Source organism: Carcharodon carcharias, chromosome 8 (genome assembly GCF_017639515.1).
Source record: "Carcharodon carcharias isolate sCarCar2 chromosome 8, sCarCar2.pri, whole genome shotgun sequence".
Taxonomy (NCBI): Eukaryota; Metazoa; Chordata; class Chondrichthyes; order Lamniformes; family Lamnidae; genus Carcharodon; species Carcharodon carcharias.
This window is the reverse complement of record NC_054474.1, coordinates 108,837,466-108,853,836: the sequence shown is the minus strand read 5'-3', so window position 1 is coordinate 108,853,836 and position 16,371 is coordinate 108,837,466. Positions and strand designations below refer to the sequence as shown.

The window sequence follows — 16,371 nt, the reverse complement described above, 5'->3', positions numbered from 1 at the left end:
GAAAATTTCTTTATCTGTCATAAAATTGCTCTCTCTCTCTCTTAATATTACCGCATCTATCAGCAGTTCTCCCCCTCTCTGTTACTGTATCTGTCAGCAGTTTCCTCTATTTCTGAATATTACTGTATCTGCCGGCAGTCTTGCATCTCTCTGAATATGACTGTGTCTGTCAGCAGTCTCTCCTCTCCCTGAATATGACTGTACCTGTCAGCAGTTTCCTCTCTTTCTGAACATTACTTTATCTGTCAGCAGTTTCCTCTGAACATTTCTGCAACTGTCAGCAGTTTATTCTCTCTCTAAATGTTACTGTATCTGTCAGCAGTTCACCCCCACCCCCGTTACTTTATCTGTCAGCAGTTTCCTCTCTTTCTGAACATTACTGTATCTGTCAGCAGTTTCCTCTCTTTCTGAATATTACTGTTTATGTCAGCAGTCTCCCCTCTCTCTGAATATTACTGTACTGTCAGCAGTTCCTCTTCTTTCTGAATATTGCTGCATTTGTCAGCAGTTCATCCTCTTTCTGAAGATTACTGCATCTGTCAGCAGTTTCCTATCTCTCTGAATATTACTGTCAGTCTACAATTTCCTCTGAATATTACTGTTTTTCCACACTTTAAATATTACTGTATCTGTTAGCAGTTTCCTTTCTTTCTGAATATAACTGTACCTGTCAGCAGTTTCCCCTCCCTCTAAATAGAACTGTATATGTCAGCAGTTTCCCTTCACTCTGAATATTACTGTGTCTTTCTGGAGTTTCCTCTTTCTCAGAATATAACTCTATCCACCAGCAGTTTCCCCTCTCTCTGAATATTACTGTGTTTGTTAACAGTTTCCCCTCTCTGAATATTATTGTATCTGACAGGAATTTCCCCTTGGAATATTACTGCATCTGCCAGTAGTTTCCCATATCTCTGAATGGTACTGTATCTGTCAGTTTCCTCTCTCTCTCTCTCTGAATATTCCTGTATCTGTCAGTTGTTTCCTATCTTTCTGAAGAATTCTGTTTCTGTCAGCACTTTCCTCTTTCTCTGAATATTATTGTATCTGTCAGCAATCTCCTCTCCCTGTGAACATTACTGTATCTGTCAGCAGTTTCCTCTTTTCCTGAGTATGACTGTATCTGTCAGCAGTTTCCCCTTTTCCTGAAAATTACTGTTTCTGTCAGCAGTTTCCTCTCTGAATATTACCATCTGTCTGCAGTTTCCTCTTTATCTGAATATAACTGAATACTTATCCCCATACCCTCATATATAAAAACAAAAAAACTGCGGATGCTGGAAATCCAAAACAAAAACAGAATTACCTGGAAAAACTCAGCAGGTCTGGCAGCATCGGCGGAGAAGAAAAGAGTTGACGTTTCGAGTCCTCATGACCCTTCGACAGAACTTGCGTTCGAGTCCAAGAAAGAGTTGAAATATAAGCTGGTTTAAGGTGTGTGTGTGGGGGGCGGAGAGATAGAGAGACAAAGAGGTGGAGCGGGGGTGGGGGGGGCGGGGGGCGGTGTGGTTGTAGGGACAAACAAGCAGTGATAGAAGCAGATCATCAAAAGATGTCAATGACAATAGTACAATAGCACACATAGGTGTTAAAATTAAAAGTTGGTGATATTATCTAAACGAATGTGCTAATTAAGAATGGAAGAATGGATGGTAGGGCACTCAAGGTATAGCTCTAGTGGGTTTTTTTTTATATAATGGAAATAGGTGGGAAAAGGAAAATCTTTATAATTTATTGGAAAAAAAAGGGAAGGGGGAAACAGAAAGGGGGTGGGGATGGGGGAGGGAGCTTACGACCTAAAGTTGTTGAATTCAATATTCAGTCCGGAAGGCTGTAAAGTCCCTAGTCGGAAGATGAGGTGTTGTTCCTCCAGTTTGCGTTGGGCTTCACTGGAACAATGCAGCAAGCCAAGGACAGACATGTGGGCAAGAGACCAGGGTGGAGTGTTGAAATGGCAAGCGACAGGGAGGTTTGGGTCATTCTTGCGGACAGACCGCAGGTGTTCTGCAAAGCGGTCGCCCAGTTTACGTTTGGTCTCTCCAATGTAGAGGAGACCACATTGGGAACAACGAATGCAGTAGACTAAGTTGGGGGAAATGCAGGTGAAATACTGCTTCACTTGAAAGGAGTGTTTGGGTCCTTGGACGGTGAGGAGAGAGGAAGTGAAGGGGCAGGTGTTGCATCTTTTGCGTGGGCATGGGGTGGTGCCATAGGAGGGGGTTGAGGAGTAGGGGGTGATGGAGGAGTGGACCAGGGTGTCCCGGAGGGAGCGATCCCTACGGAATGCCGATAAGGGGGGTGAAGGGAAGATGTGTTTGGTGGTGGCATCATGCTGGAGTTGGCGGAAATGGCGGAGGATGATCCTTTGAATGCGGAGGCTGGTGGGGTGATAAGTGAGAACAAGGGGGACCCTATCATGTTTCTGGGAGGGAGGAGAAGGCGTGAGGGCGGATGCGCGGGAGATGGGCCAGACACGGTTGAGGGCCCTGTCAACTACCGTGGGTGGAAAACCTCGGTTAAGGAAGAAGGAGGACATGTCAGAGGAACTGTTTTTGAATGTAGCATCATCGGAACAGATGCGACGGAGGCGAAGGAACTGAGAGAATGGGATGGAGTCCTTACAGGAAGCGGGGTGTGAGGAGCTGTAGTCAAGATAGCTGTGGGAGTCGGTGGGTTTGTAATGGATATTGGTGGACAGTCTATCACCAGAAATTGAGACAGAGAGGTCAAGGAAGGGAAGGGAAGTGTCAGAGATGGACCACGTGAAAATGAGGTCTGTCCGCAAGAATGACCCAAACCTCCCTGTCGCTTGCCATTTCAACACTCCACCCTGCTCTCTTGCCCACATGTCTGTCCTTGGCTTGCTGCATTGTTCCAGTGAAGCCCAACGCAAACTGGAGGAACAACACCTCATCTTCCGACTAGGGACTTTACAGCCTTCCGGACTGAATATTGAATTCAACAACTTTAGGTAGTAAGCCCCCTCCCCCATCCCCACCCCCTTTCTGTTTCCCCCTTCCCTTTTTTTTCCAATAAATTATAAAGATTTTCCTTTTCCCACCTATTTCCATTATATAAAAAAAAACCCCCACTAGAGCTATACCTTGAGTGCCCTACCATCCATTCTTAATTAGCACATTCGTTTAGATAATATCACCAACTTTAATTTTAACACCTATGTGTTCTATTGTACTATTGTCGTTGACATCTTTTGATGATCTGCTTCTATCACTGCTTGTTTGTCCCTACAACCACACCCTCCCCCCCTCCACCTCTTTGTCTCTCTATCTCTCCGCCCCCCACACACACACCTTAAACCAGTTTATATTTCAACTCTTTCTTGGACTCGAACGCAAGTTCTGTCGAAGGGTCATGAGGACTCGAAACGTCAACTCTTCTCCGCCGATGCTGCCAGACCTGCTGAGTTTTTCCAGGTAATTCTGTTTTTGTTCCCCATACCCTCACCCTGACTCACCCCTCTTATCCCATACCCTCGTCCTAACCCCTCTTACCCATACCCTCACCTTAATTCATCTCTCTTACCCCTCAGCATTTCCCCTCTCCGAATATTATGTATTTGTCACCATTTTCCCCTCCCTCTGAATATCGCTGCATCTGTCAGCATTTTCCCCTCTTTCCAAATATTACTGTATCTGTCAGCAGTTTCCCTTCTTTCTGAATTTTACTGTATCTGTCATCCATTGCCCCTCTGATTATTATTGTATCTGTTAGCAGTATCCTCTCTTTCTGGTTATTACTGTACCTGTCAGCAGTTTCCTCATCTCTGAATATTACTGTTATCTGTCTTCACAGCATTCTTTCTCTTTGCATGATTAGATGCGTTACTCTGTTGTATAATTTGGGTTTGTTTTCTTCAACAGACAGCCTGTTACTAAACATAACTTCCGTCAGTATCGCGTTTTGGGAAAGGGAGGCTTTGGTGAGGTGAGTCCTGAGTTCTTCAGTCAGCTGAAGGTGAATTTTTTGTAATCCCTGCATTCCCTCTCTGATCTCTGTGTCCCTCGCCCTCTTAGGTCTGTGCTTGTCAGAACCGAGCCACAGGGAAGATGTATGCCTGTAAGAAGCTGGAGAAGAAACGAATCAAGAAGAGGAAAGGAGAGGTCATGACTTTAAATGAGAAAGAGATTTTGGAGAAAGTGAACAGTAGGTTTGTAGTAAGTACATGGATTGGTTTTACTCGCAGTGCACCAAGAACAGGAACCTTAGCAGCATTAAATTGTATGTCCGTTCAGCAGCACCCCCATACCCTCACCCGAACCCCCTTACCCCAACCCTCACCCTAACCCCCTTACCCCCATATCCTCACCCTAACTCCATACCCTCACCCAAACCCCATACCCTCACCCTAACCCCCTTACCCCTGTACCCTCACCCTAACCCCAGACCGTCACCCTAACCCCCCTAACCCTCACCCGAACTCACCCGCCTTACCCCATATTCTCACCCTAACCCCCATACCAGTGGGAAGCACTAAAAAGCAAGATCCTAATAGTACAAAGTAGACATGTCCCCTACAAAAATAAGAGTGGTACTGCCAAATCTAGACCCGCCTTGTTGTCTAGAGGAATACAGGGGAAGAGAAAACAGAAAAAGAAAGCATATGATAGGCATAAAGAACTAAGCACTGCAAATAGCCTAGAGGCATATAGGAAGTGCAGGGACGAAGTAAAAAAGGAAATAAGGAAGTCAAAGAGAGGGCATGAAAAAAGATTAGCAAGTAAAGTTAAAGATACCCCAAAGATGTTTTACCAATACATTAATGCTAAAAGGTTAGTTAAGGAAAAAGTGGGACCTATCAGAGATGAAGATGGAAACTTGTGTGTAGATGCAGAGGCTGTGGGAAGGGTTTTGAATGAATATTTTGTCTCCATGTTTACAAAGGAAAGGGAGGATGTAGATATAGTAGTCCAGGAGGAACACTGCGAGATATTGGACGGGATAGTCATAAAGAGAGAGGATGTAGTCGAAGGGTAGAAATCCTTGAAAGTTGATAAGTCACCAGAGCCAGATGGATTGTTTCCGAGGCTGCTGAAGGCAGTCAGGGAGGAGATAGCAGATGCTCTGAGGATGATTTTCCAATCTTCACTAGATACAGGGGAGTGAGCATGGATTTGTTAAAGGAAGGTCTTGCCTCACAAATTTGATTGAATTCTTTGAGGAAGTGACAAGAAGGGTTGATGAAGGTAGGGCAGTGGATGTTGTGTACATGGATTTTAGCAAGGCATTTGACAAGGTCCCACATGGCAGATTGGTCAGGAAAGTAAAAGCCCATGGGATTCAGGATAATGTGGCAAACTGGATAAAAGGTTGGCTTGTAACAGGAAACAAAGGGTAATGGCCAATGGATGCCCTTGCGAATGGGAAGTTGTCTTAAGTGGTGTTCCACAGGGCTCAGTGTTGGGACACTTGCTGTTTGTGTTATATATTAACGATTTGGACGTGAACACGGGGGGCACAATTGGGAAATTTGCAGATGACACAAAGATTGGCCGAGTAGTGGATAGTGTAGAGGATAGCCATAATGTCCAAAATGATATAGATGGGTTGGTGGAGTGGGCGGTTATGTAGCAGATGGATTTTAACATAGAGAAGTGTGAGGTCATACATCTAGGGAGGTCAAACAGTTACAGGAATTACACAGTAAATGAGAATATACTAAGAGGGGTAGATGAAATGAGAGATCTTGGCGTACAAGTACACAGATCCCTGAAGGCAGCAGTTCAAGTAGACAAGGTTGTAAAGAAGGCATATAGAAAGCTCTCCTTCATTGGCAGAGGTATAGAATATAAAAGTAAGGATATAATATTGGAATTGTATAAAACACTAGTGAGGCCACAACTGGAGTATTGTGTGCAGTTCTGGTCACCACATTACAGGAAGGGCGTAATAGCTCTGGAGAGAGTGCAGAGGAGGTTTACAAGAATGCCAAGTTTAGAAAAGTGTAGCTACGAGGAGAGATTGGATAGGTTGGAGTTATTTTCCTTAGAACAAAGAAGGCTGAGAGGTGACTTGATTGAGGTGTACAAAATTATGAGGGGAATAGATAGAGTGGACAGGATAAAACTGTTTCCCTTGATGGAGAATTCTAGAACCAGGGACATAGATTCAAGATAAGTGGCAGAAGGTGTAGGGGGGACATGAGGAAGAATTATTTTATGCAGAGGGTAGTGGGTGTCTGAAATTCACTGTCCAAGTTGGTGTTAGAGGCAGAAACTTTAAACTCTTTTAAAATGTATCTGGATCTGCACCTTAAGTGCTGTAAGCTGCAGGGCTATGGACCGGGTGCAGGAAGGTGGGATTAGAAAGGGAACCTGGGTGTCCTCGGGCTGGCATGGACAAGATGGTCTGAATGGCCTCCTTCTGTGCTGTAACTTTTCTATGGTTTAATGGTTCTATATCCTCACCCTAACTCACCCCCCTTACTCCCATTCCCTCACCCTAACCTCCTTATCCCCATACCCTCGCCCTAACCCCCTCACCCCCATTCCCTCATCCTAACACCCCGCTTACCCTCATACCCTCACCCTAACTTACCCCTTAACCCCATATCCTCACCCTAAATCTATCCCCATATCCTCACCCTAAATCTACCCCCATATCCTCACCCTAACTCTATCCCCATACCCTCACCCTAACCCCTTTACCCCATACCATCAACCCCCTTACCCCCATACCCTCATCCCAACCCCATACCCTCACACAAATCCCCATATCCTCACCCTAACTCTCACCCCATACCCTCACTCTAACCCCCTTACCCCCATACCCTCACCCTGACCCTCTTACCTCCATGCCCTCACCCCAAACCCCATACCCTCATCCTATCCCCCCTTAAACCCATACCCTCACTCTAACCCCCTTACTCTCATATCCTCACCCAAACCCCCATACCCTCTCCCTAACTCCCCTTACCACCATACACTCACCCTAACTCCCATAGCCTCACCCTAATCCCCATACTCTCACCCTAACCCCCTTACCCCATACCCTCACCCTAACCCCCATACCCTCACCCTAACCCCCAAGACCTCACCCTATCCCCCCTTAAACCCATACCCTCACCCTAACCCCAATACCGTCAACCTAACCCCCCCAGCCCCCAAGCACTCACCCTAACTCCCATACCCTCACCCTAACTCACCTTAGCCCCATATCCTCACCCTAACCCCCTTACCCCATACACTCACCCTAACCCCCATACACTCACCCTAACCCCCATGCCCTCACCCTAACCCTCATACTCTCACCCTAACCCCCTTACCCCCATACCCTCACCCTAACACCTATACCCACACCTGAACACCCTTACCCTCACCCTAATACCTATACCCCCACCCGAACACCCTTACCCTCACCCCAACCCCCCTTACTCCCATACCCTCACCCTAACCCCTCTTACCCCCATACCATTGCCTTAACTGCCCTTACCACTATACCCTCATCCTAACTCACCCCTTACCCACCTACCATCAACCCACCCCCTTTACAACCATAACCTCTCTCTAACTTACCCACTTAATCCATAACCTCGCACTAACCCACTTTACATACATACCCTAGCCTAGCTCTCTCCTTATCCCTATAACCTCACCCTAAAGCCCCTTACCCCCATCAGCGTGCCTAGCCATCCCCCTTTATACCAAACCTTTGCCCTAACCCTCAGCGCACTGCCCCTCCCCCCACGCAATTCCCCTTCATGCAAGATCTCCCCCTCCTCACATGATCTCCCACTCCCCTCATACTCTTACCCTCCCACTGTGCTCTACCCCTCTCCCCACCTCCCACCATTCCCCCCGCCCCACTTTTCGCCCCGCTCTCTTCCCACCCTGCCCGCAAGCTGCCCCCTCCCTGCTCTCTGCCCCTCCGCTCTGCTATCTGCCCCTCTGCTCTGCTATCTGCCCCTCCGCTCTGTTCTCTGCCCCCCTCCCCGCTCTCTGTCCCTCCTCTCTGACCCCCCACTCCCTGCCCCCTCTCCTCGCTCTTTGACCCCCTTCCCACTCTCTGCCCCCCTCCCCATTCTCTGCCCCTCCGCCCTGCCCCCTGCCCCACTCCTCCCTCTCTGCCTCTCCTCCCCGCTCGCTGCCCCCTGCTCCCCGCTGTCTGCCCCTCAGGCCCTCCTCACTCTCTGCCCCCCTACCCGCTCTTTGCCCTTCCTCCCCGTTCTCTTCCCTGCCCTCACTGCTCTCTGCCCCCCCCTCCCCGCAATCTGACCCCCCTCCATTCTCTCTGACCCCCTTCCCTGCTCTCTGACCCCCATCCCCATTTTTCCAGCCCCTTAGCCCCTCCTCGCTCTCTGTCCCCCTCCCCGCTCTCTGCCCCCCTCCCCGCTCTCTGTCCCCTCCCCGCTCTCTGCCCCCCTCCCCGCTCTCTGTCCCCTCCCCGCTCTCTGTCCCCCTCCGCGCTCTCTGCCCCCCTCCCCGCTCTCTGAACCCCCCTCCCCGCTCTCTGCACCCCCCTCCCCGCTCTCTGAACTCCCTCCCCGCTCTCTGAACCCCCTCCCCGCTCTCTGTCCCCCTCCCCGCTCTCTGTCCCCCTCCCCGCTCTCTGTCCCCCTCCCCGCTCTCTGTCCCCCTCCCCGCTCTCTGTCCCCCTCCCCGCTCTCTGTCACCCTCCGCGCTCTCTGTCCCCCTCCCCTCTCTCTTCCCCCCCTCCACGCTCTCTGACCCTCTTCCCGCTCTCTGCATTCCCTCCCCGCTCCCGGCCCCCCTCCCCGCTCTCTGCCACCCCCTCCCCGCTCTCTGCCACCCCCTCCCCACTCCCTGCCCCCCTCCACACTCTCTGCCACCCCCTCCCCGCTCTCTGCTACCCCCTCCCCGCTCTCTGCCACCCCCTCCCCGCTCTCCGCCACCCCCTCCCCGCTCTCTGCCACCCCCTCCCCGCTCTCTGCCACCCCCTCCCCGCTCTCTGCCACCCCCTCCCCGCTCTCTGCACCCCCCTCCCCGCTCTCTGGCCCCCTCCCCGCTCTCTGCCCCCCCTCCCCTCTCTCTGCTCCCTCCCCGCTCTCTGCCCCCAACCCCGTTCTCTGCCCCCTTACTCACTGTCTGTCCCCGTCACTGCTTTCCACCCCCCCCTCCCTGCTCTCTGCCCCCTCCCTGCTCTCTGCCCCCTCCCTGCTCTCTGCACCCCCTCCCCGCTCTCTGCCCCCCTCCCCGCGCTCTGACCCCCTCCCCGCTCTCTCTCCCCCCTCCCCACGCTCTCCCCCCTCCCCGCTCTCCCTCCCCCCTCCCCGTTCTCTCTCCCCCCTCCCCATTCTCTGTCCTCCCTCCCCATTACCTGTCCCCCTCCCTGCTCTCTGTCCCCCCTCCCCGCTCTCTGCCCCCCCCGCTCTCTGTCCAACCTCCCCACTCTCTGCGCCCCCCACTCTCTGCCCTCCCTCCCTGCTCTCTGCCCCCAACCCCGTTCTATGGCCCCCCTCCCCACTCTCTGCCCCCTTACCCACTCTCTGTCCCCGTCACTGCTTACTACCCCCCCTCCCTGCTCTCTGCACCCCCCCTCTCTCTGCCCTCCCTCCCCGCTCTCTGCCCCCACTCGCCGCTCTCTGTCCCCACTCGCCGCTCTCTGTCCCCACTCGCCGCTCTCTGTCCCCACTCGCCGCTCTCTGCCCCCTCCCCGCTCTCTGCCCCCTCCCCGCTCTCTGTCCCCCTCCCCGCTCTCTGCCCCCCTCCCCGCTCTCTGCCCCCTTCCCCGCTCTCTGCCCCCTTCCCCGCTCTCTGCCCCCTTCCCCGCTCCCTGCCCCCCTCCCCGCTCTCTGCCCCCCTCCCCGCTCCCTGCCCCCCTCCCCGCTCCCTGCCCCCCTCCCCGCTCTCTGCCCCCACCTCCCCGCTCTCTGCCCCCCCTCCCCGCTCTCTGCCCGCCTCCCCGCTCCCTGCCCCCCTCCCCGCTCTCTGTCCCCCTCCCCGCTCTCTGAACCCCCTCCCCGCTCTCTGCCCCCCCTCCCCGCTCTCAGCCCCCCCTCCCCGCTCCCTGCCCCCCTCCCCATTCTCTGCCCCTTCCCCGCTCTCTGCCCCCCCTCCCCGCTCTCTGCCCGCCTCCCCGCTCCCTGCCCCCCTCCCCGCTCCCTGCCCCCCTCCCCGCTCTCTGCCCCCCTCCCCGCTCTCTGCCCCCACCTCCCCGCTCTCTGCCCCCCTCCCCGCTCTCTGTCCCCCTCCCCGCTCTCTGTCCCCCTCCCCGCTCTCTGTCCCCCTCCCCGCTCTCTGTCCCCCTCCCCGCTCCCTGCCCCCCTCCCCGCTCTCTGCCCCCCCTCCCCGCTCTCTGCCCGCCTCCCCGCTCTCTGCCCGCCTCCCCGCTCCCTGCCCCCCTCCCCGCTTTCTGCCCTCCCTCCCCGCTCTCTGCCCCCCTGCTCTCTGCCTTCCCTCCCCACTCCCTGCCCCCCTCCACACTCCCTGCCCCCCTCCCCGCTCTCTGCCCCCCTCCCCACTCTCTGCCCCCACCTCCCCGCTCTCTGCCCCCCCTCCCCGCTCTCTGTCCCCCTCCCCGCTCTCTGTCCCCCTCCCCGCTCTCTGCCCCCCCTCCCCGCTCTCTGTCCCCCTCCCCGCTCTCTGTCCCCCTCCTCGCTCTCTGTCCCCCTCCCCGCTCTCTGTCCCCCTCCCCGCTCTCTGTCCCCCTCCCCGCTCCCTGCCCCCCTCCCCGCTCTCTGTCCCCCTCCCCGCTCTCTGTCCCCCTCCCCGCTCTCTGTCCCCCTCCTCGCTCTCTGTCCCCCTCCCCGCTCTCTGCCCCCCTCCCCGCTCTCTGTCCCCCTCCCCGCTCTCTGTCCCCCTCCCCGCTCTCTCTCCCCCCTCCCGGCTCTCTCTCCCCCCTCCCGGCTCTCTCTCCCCCCTCCCCGCTCTCTGTCCCCCTCCCCGCTCTCTCTCCCCCCTCCCGGCTCTCTCTCCCCCCTCCCGGCTCTCTCTCCCCCCTCCCCGCTCTCTGTCCCCCTCCCCGCTCTCTCTCCCCCCTCCCGGCTCTCTCTCCCCCCTCCCGGCTCTCTCTCCCCCCTCCCGGCTCTCTCTCCCCCCTCCCGGCTCTCTCTCCCCCCTCCCGGCTCTCTCTCCCCCCTCCCCGCTCTCTGTCCCCCTCCCCGTTCTCTCTCCCCCCTCCCCGTTCTCTGTCCTCCCTCCCCATTACCTCTCCCCCCTCCCTGCTTTCTGCCCCCACTGCCCGCTCTCTGTCTCCCCTCCCCATTCTCTGCCCCCCTCCCCGCTCTCTGCCCCTCCATCTTGCTCTCTGCCCGTCAGCCCCTCCCCTCTCTCTTACCCCCTTCCCCTCTCTCTGCCCCCCTCCCTGCTCTCTGCCCTTTTCCCCGCTTTCTGCCCCTCCACCCCACTCTCTGCCCTACTGCCCTCACCCTTAATCCCCTTTATCACCATACCCTCACCAGATTCCCTCTTTACTTCCATACGCTCGCCCTAAATCCACTTTAATCTCATATCCACACCCTAACACCCACTAAACATTCCCCCAACCCCCTCTGTCTCTGTAACTCTGCCCCGCACTCTTCCTCTCCCTCTGTTGTGTAGCGTGTGCCCCGTTGTGTGGCATGTGCTTCATTATGACATGGTTTGTTTCCTGTAGGTGAGCCTGGCCTATGCGTATGAAAGTAAAGATGCTCTGTGCCTGGTTCTAACTCTAATGAACGGAGGAGACCTCAAGTTTCACATCTATCACATGGGAGAGGCTGGCTTTCAGGAGGCACGAGCTGTGTTCTACACTGCGCAGATCTGCTGTGGCCTTGAACACCTGCAGAAGGAGCGAGTGGTGTACAGGTGGGACTCTCATAATCTCTTCTCACATGATCTGTCATCACCTCCTTTCTGCTGTTAGCACTTTCTCTGTCTGTCATTGACTTTGATCAACCGCTCCCTCTGGGGGCTCCGGGTGTTCGGTACTGTGCCCTCTCCGCCCTACAATCTCTCTGCTGTGCCTCACTGACGGAAGTTTCTTTTACAGGGACTTGAAACCGGAAAATCTGCTTCTGGATGACCAGGGTAAGTGTGCAAAACAGTGTGGAATGTCACGGTGCGCTGGGTGTACACTGGGTGTGGGCAGCGGGGTGCCTATAAACTGGGTGTGGGCAGCGGGGTGCACGTACACTGGGTGTGGGCAGCAGGGTGCACGTACACTGGGTGTGGGCAGCAGAGTGCACATACACTGGGTGTGGGCAGCAGGGTGCACGTACACTGGGTGAGGACAGTGAGGTGTGTGTACACAGTGTGAGCAGCGGGATGTGTGTACACTGGGTGTGGGCAGCAGGATGCGTGTACACTGGGTGTGGGCAGCGGGATGCGTGTACACTGGGTGTGGGCAGCGGGATGCGTGTACACTGGGTGTGGGCAGTGGGCTGTCTGTACACAGGGTGTGGGCAGCGGGCTGTCTGTACACTGGGTGTGGGCAGCGGGGTGTCTACACTGGGTGTGGCAGTGGGGTGTCTGTACACTGGGTGTGGGCAGCGGGGTGTCTGTACACTGGGTGTGGGCAGCGGGGTGTGTGTACACTGGGTGTGAGCAGTACACTGGGTGTACACTGGGTGTGGGCAGCAGGATGCGTGTACAATGGGTGTGGGCAGCGGGATGCGTGTACACTGGGTGTGGGCAGCGGGCTGTCTGTACACTGGGTGTGGGCAGCGGGCTGTCTGTACACTGGGTGTGGGCAGTGGGGTGTCTACACTGGGTGTGGCAGTGGGGTGTCTGTACACTGGGTGTGGGCAGCGGGGTGTCTGTACACTGGGTGTGGGCAGCGGGGTGTGTGTACACTGGGTGTGAGCAGTACACTGGGTGTACACTGGGTGTGGGAGCGGGATGCGGGTACACAGAGTGGGCAGTGGGGTGCGTGTACACTGGGTGTGGGCAGCGGGCTGTCTGTACACTGGGTGTGGGCAGCGGGCTGTCTGTACACTGGGTGTGGGCAGCGGGCTGTCTGTACACTGGGTGTGGCAGTGGGGTGTCTGTACACTGGGTGTGGGCAGCGGGGTGTCTGTACACTGGGTGTGGGCAGCGGGGTGTGTGTACACTGGGTGTGAGCAGTACACTGGGTGTACACTGGGTGTGGGAGCGGGATGCGGGTACACAGAGTGGGCAGTGGGGTGCGTGTACACTGGGTGTTGGCAGCGGGGTGTCTCTACACTGGGTGTGGGCAGCGGGGTGTGTGTACACGGCGTGTGAGCAGCGGGGTGCATGTACACTGGGTGTGGGCAATGGGGTGTGTGTACACTGGGTGTGTGCAGTGCACTGGGTGTACACTGGGTGTGGGCAGTGGGGTGCATATACTCTGGGTGTGGCAAGCAGGGTGCGTGTACACTGGGTGTTAGCAGCAGTGTGTCTGTACACTGGGTGTGGGCAGTGGGGTGTCTGCGTACTGGGTATGGGCAGTTCGGTACATATACATTGGGTTTGGGCTGCGGGGTCTGTGTACACTGGGTGTGGGCAGTGAGGTGCGCAAACACTAGGTGTGGGCAGCGGGGCGTCTGTACACTGGGTGTGGGCAGCGGGGTGTCTGAACACTGGGTGTGTAGCGAGGTGCATGTACATTGGGTGTGGGCAGCAGGGTGTCTGTATACTGGGTATGGGCAGTGGGGTGTCTGCATACTGGGTATGGGCAGCAAGGTGCACGTACACTGGGTGTGGGCAGTGGGGTGCGCATACACTGGGTATTGTCAGCGGGTTGCATGTACACTGGGTGTGGGCAGCGTGCTGCCTGTACACTAGGTATGGGCAGCGGGGTGCGTGTACTCTGGGTGTGGGCAGCGGGGTGCGGGTACACTGGGTGTGGGCAGCGGGGTGTCTGTACACTGGGTGTGGGCAGCGGAGTGTCTGTACACTGGGTGTGGGCAGTGGCGTGTCTGTACACTGGGTGTGGGCAGTGGCGTGTCTGTACACTGGGTGTGGGCAGTGGGGTGTCTGTACACTGGGAGTGGGCAGCGGGTTTTGTGTACACTGGGTGTGAGCAGTGAGGTGCACATACACTGCGTGTGGGCAGTGGGGTGTGCCTACACTGGGTGTTTGCAGTGCACTGGGTGTACACTGGGTGTGGGAGCGGGATGCGGGTACACAGAGTGGGCAGCGGGGTGCATGTACATTGGGTTTTGGCAGCGGGGTGTCTCTACACTGGGTATGGGCAGTGGGGTGTCTGCATACTGGGTATGGGCAGCAGGGTGCACATACGCTGGGTGTGGGCAGTGGGGTGCGCATACACTGGGTATGGTCAGCGGGATGCATGTACACTGGGTGTGGGCAGTGGGGTGTCTGTACACTAGGTATGGGCAGCAGGGTGCGTGTAACCTGGGTGTGGGCAGTGGGGTGCATGTACACTGGGTGTGGGCAGCGGCTTGCGTGTGCTCTGGGTGTGGCAAGCAGGGTGCGTGTACACTGGGTGTGAGCAGTGGGGTGTGGGCAGCAGGGTGCATGTACACTGAGTGGGGGCAGCTGGGTGCATGTACACTGAATGTGGGCAGCAGGGTGCATGTACACTGAGTGTGGGCAGCAGGGTGTGTGTACACTGGGTGTGAGCAGCGGGGTGCATGTATGCTGGGTGTGGGCAGCGGGGTGCGTGTACGCTGGGTGTGGGTAGCGGGGTGCGTGTACGCTGGGTGTGGGCAGCGGGGTACGTGTACACTGGGTGTGGGCAGCGGGGTGCATGTAATCTGGGTTTGTCCAGCGGGGTGCGTGTACTCTGGGTGTGAGCAGTGGGGTGTCTGTACACTGGGTGTGGGCAGCAGGGTGCATGTACACCGGGTGTGGGCAGCGGGGTGTCTGTAAACTGTGTGTTGCAGCGGGGTGTCTGTACACTGGGTGTGGGTAGTGGGGTGTCTGCATACTGGGTATGGGCAGTTGGTTACGCGTACACTGGGTTTGGGCTGCGGGGTCTGTGTACACTGGGTGTGGGAAGTGAGGGCGCATACACTGGGTGTACACTGGGTGTGGGAGCGGGATGCGAGGACACAGAGTGGGCAGCGGGGTGCGTGTATACTGGGTGTTGGCAGCGGTGTGTCTCTACACTAGGTGTGGGCAGCGGGGTGTGTGTACACTGGGTGTGAGCAGCAGGGTGCCTTTACAATGGGTGTGGGTAGTGGGGTGTCTGTACACTGGGTGTGAGCAGCGGAGTGCCTTTACACTGGGTGTGGGCAGCAGGGTACGTGTACACTGTGAGTGGCCAGCGGGATGCGTGCACACTGGGTGTGGGCAGCGGGATGCCTGTACACTGGGTGTGGGCAGTGGGGTTTCTGTACACTTGATGTGGGCAGCAAGGTGTCTGTACACTGCGTGTGGGCTGCGGGTTGTTGCTACACTGGGTGTGGGCAGCAGGGTGTCTGTACACTGGGTGTGGGCAGTGGGGTGCATATACTCTGGGTGTGGCAAGCAGGGTGCGTGTACACTGGGTGTTAGCAGCAGTGTGTCTGTACACTGGGTGTGGGCAGTGGGGTGTCTGCATACTGGGTATGGGCAGTTCGGTACATATACATTGGGTTTGGGCTGCGGGGTCTGTGTACACTGGGTGTGGGCAGTGAGGTGCGCAAACACTAGGTGTGGGCAGCGGGGCGTCTGTACACTGGGTGTGGGCAGTGGGGTGTCTGAACACCGGGTGTGTAGCAAGGTGCATGTACATTGGGTGTGGGCAGCAGGGTGTCTGTATACTGGGTATGGGCAGTGGGGTGTCTGCATACTGGGTATGGGCAGCAAGGTGCACGTACACTGGGTGTGGGCAGTGGGGTGCGCATACACTGGGTATTGTCAGCGGGTTGCATGTACACTGGGTGTGGGCAGCGTGCTGCCTGTACACTAGGTATGGGCAGCGGGGTGTGTGTACTCTGGGTGTGGGCAGCGGGGTGCGGGTACACTGGGTGTGGGCAGCGGGGTGTCTGTACACTGCGTGTGGGCAGTGAGGTGTCTGTACACTGGATGTGGGCAGCGGAGTGTCTGTACACTGGGTGTGGGCAGCGGAGTGTCTGTACACTGGGTGTGGGCAGCGGAGTGTCTGTACACTGGGTGTGGGCAGCGGAGTGTCTGTACACTGGGTGTGGGCAGCGGAGTGTCTGTACACTGGGTGTGGGCAGTGGAGTGTCTGTACACTGGGTGTGGGCAGTGGCGTGTCTGTACACTGGGTGTGGGCAGTGGGGTGTCTGTACACTGGGAGTGGGCAGCGGGTTTTGTGTACACTGGGTGTGAGCAGTGAGGTGCACATACACTGGGTGTGGGCAGTGGGGTGTGCCTACACTGGGTGTTTGCAGTGCACTGGGTGTACACTGGGTGTGGGAGCGGGATGCGGGTACACAGAGTGGTCAGCGGGATGCATGTACACTGGGTGTGGGCAGTGGGGTGTCTGTACACTAGGTATGGGCAGCAGGGTGCGTGTAACCTGGGTGTGGGCAGCGGGGTGCATGTA

At 56.3% G+C, this 16,371-nt stretch overlaps 1 protein-coding gene across 2 annotated transcripts in view; it reads left to right on the top strand.

Moving 5' to 3' along the window:
* The window catches only part of grk6 (G protein-coupled receptor kinase 6), a 655,919-nt gene that overhangs the window by 470,875 nt on the left and 168,673 nt on the right, over nt 1-16,371 (top strand). For both annotated transcript variants that reach the window (XM_041194284.1, XM_041194282.1), the window contains exons 7-10: nt 3,879-3,942; nt 4,032-4,172; nt 11,569-11,759; nt 11,944-11,981. In XM_041194284.1, coding sequence (XP_041050218.1) covers nt 3,879-3,942; nt 4,032-4,172; nt 11,569-11,759; nt 11,944-11,981 — 434 coding nt within the window. The remainder of the gene's footprint in view (nt 1-3,878; nt 3,943-4,031; nt 4,173-11,568; nt 11,760-11,943; nt 11,982-16,371) is intronic.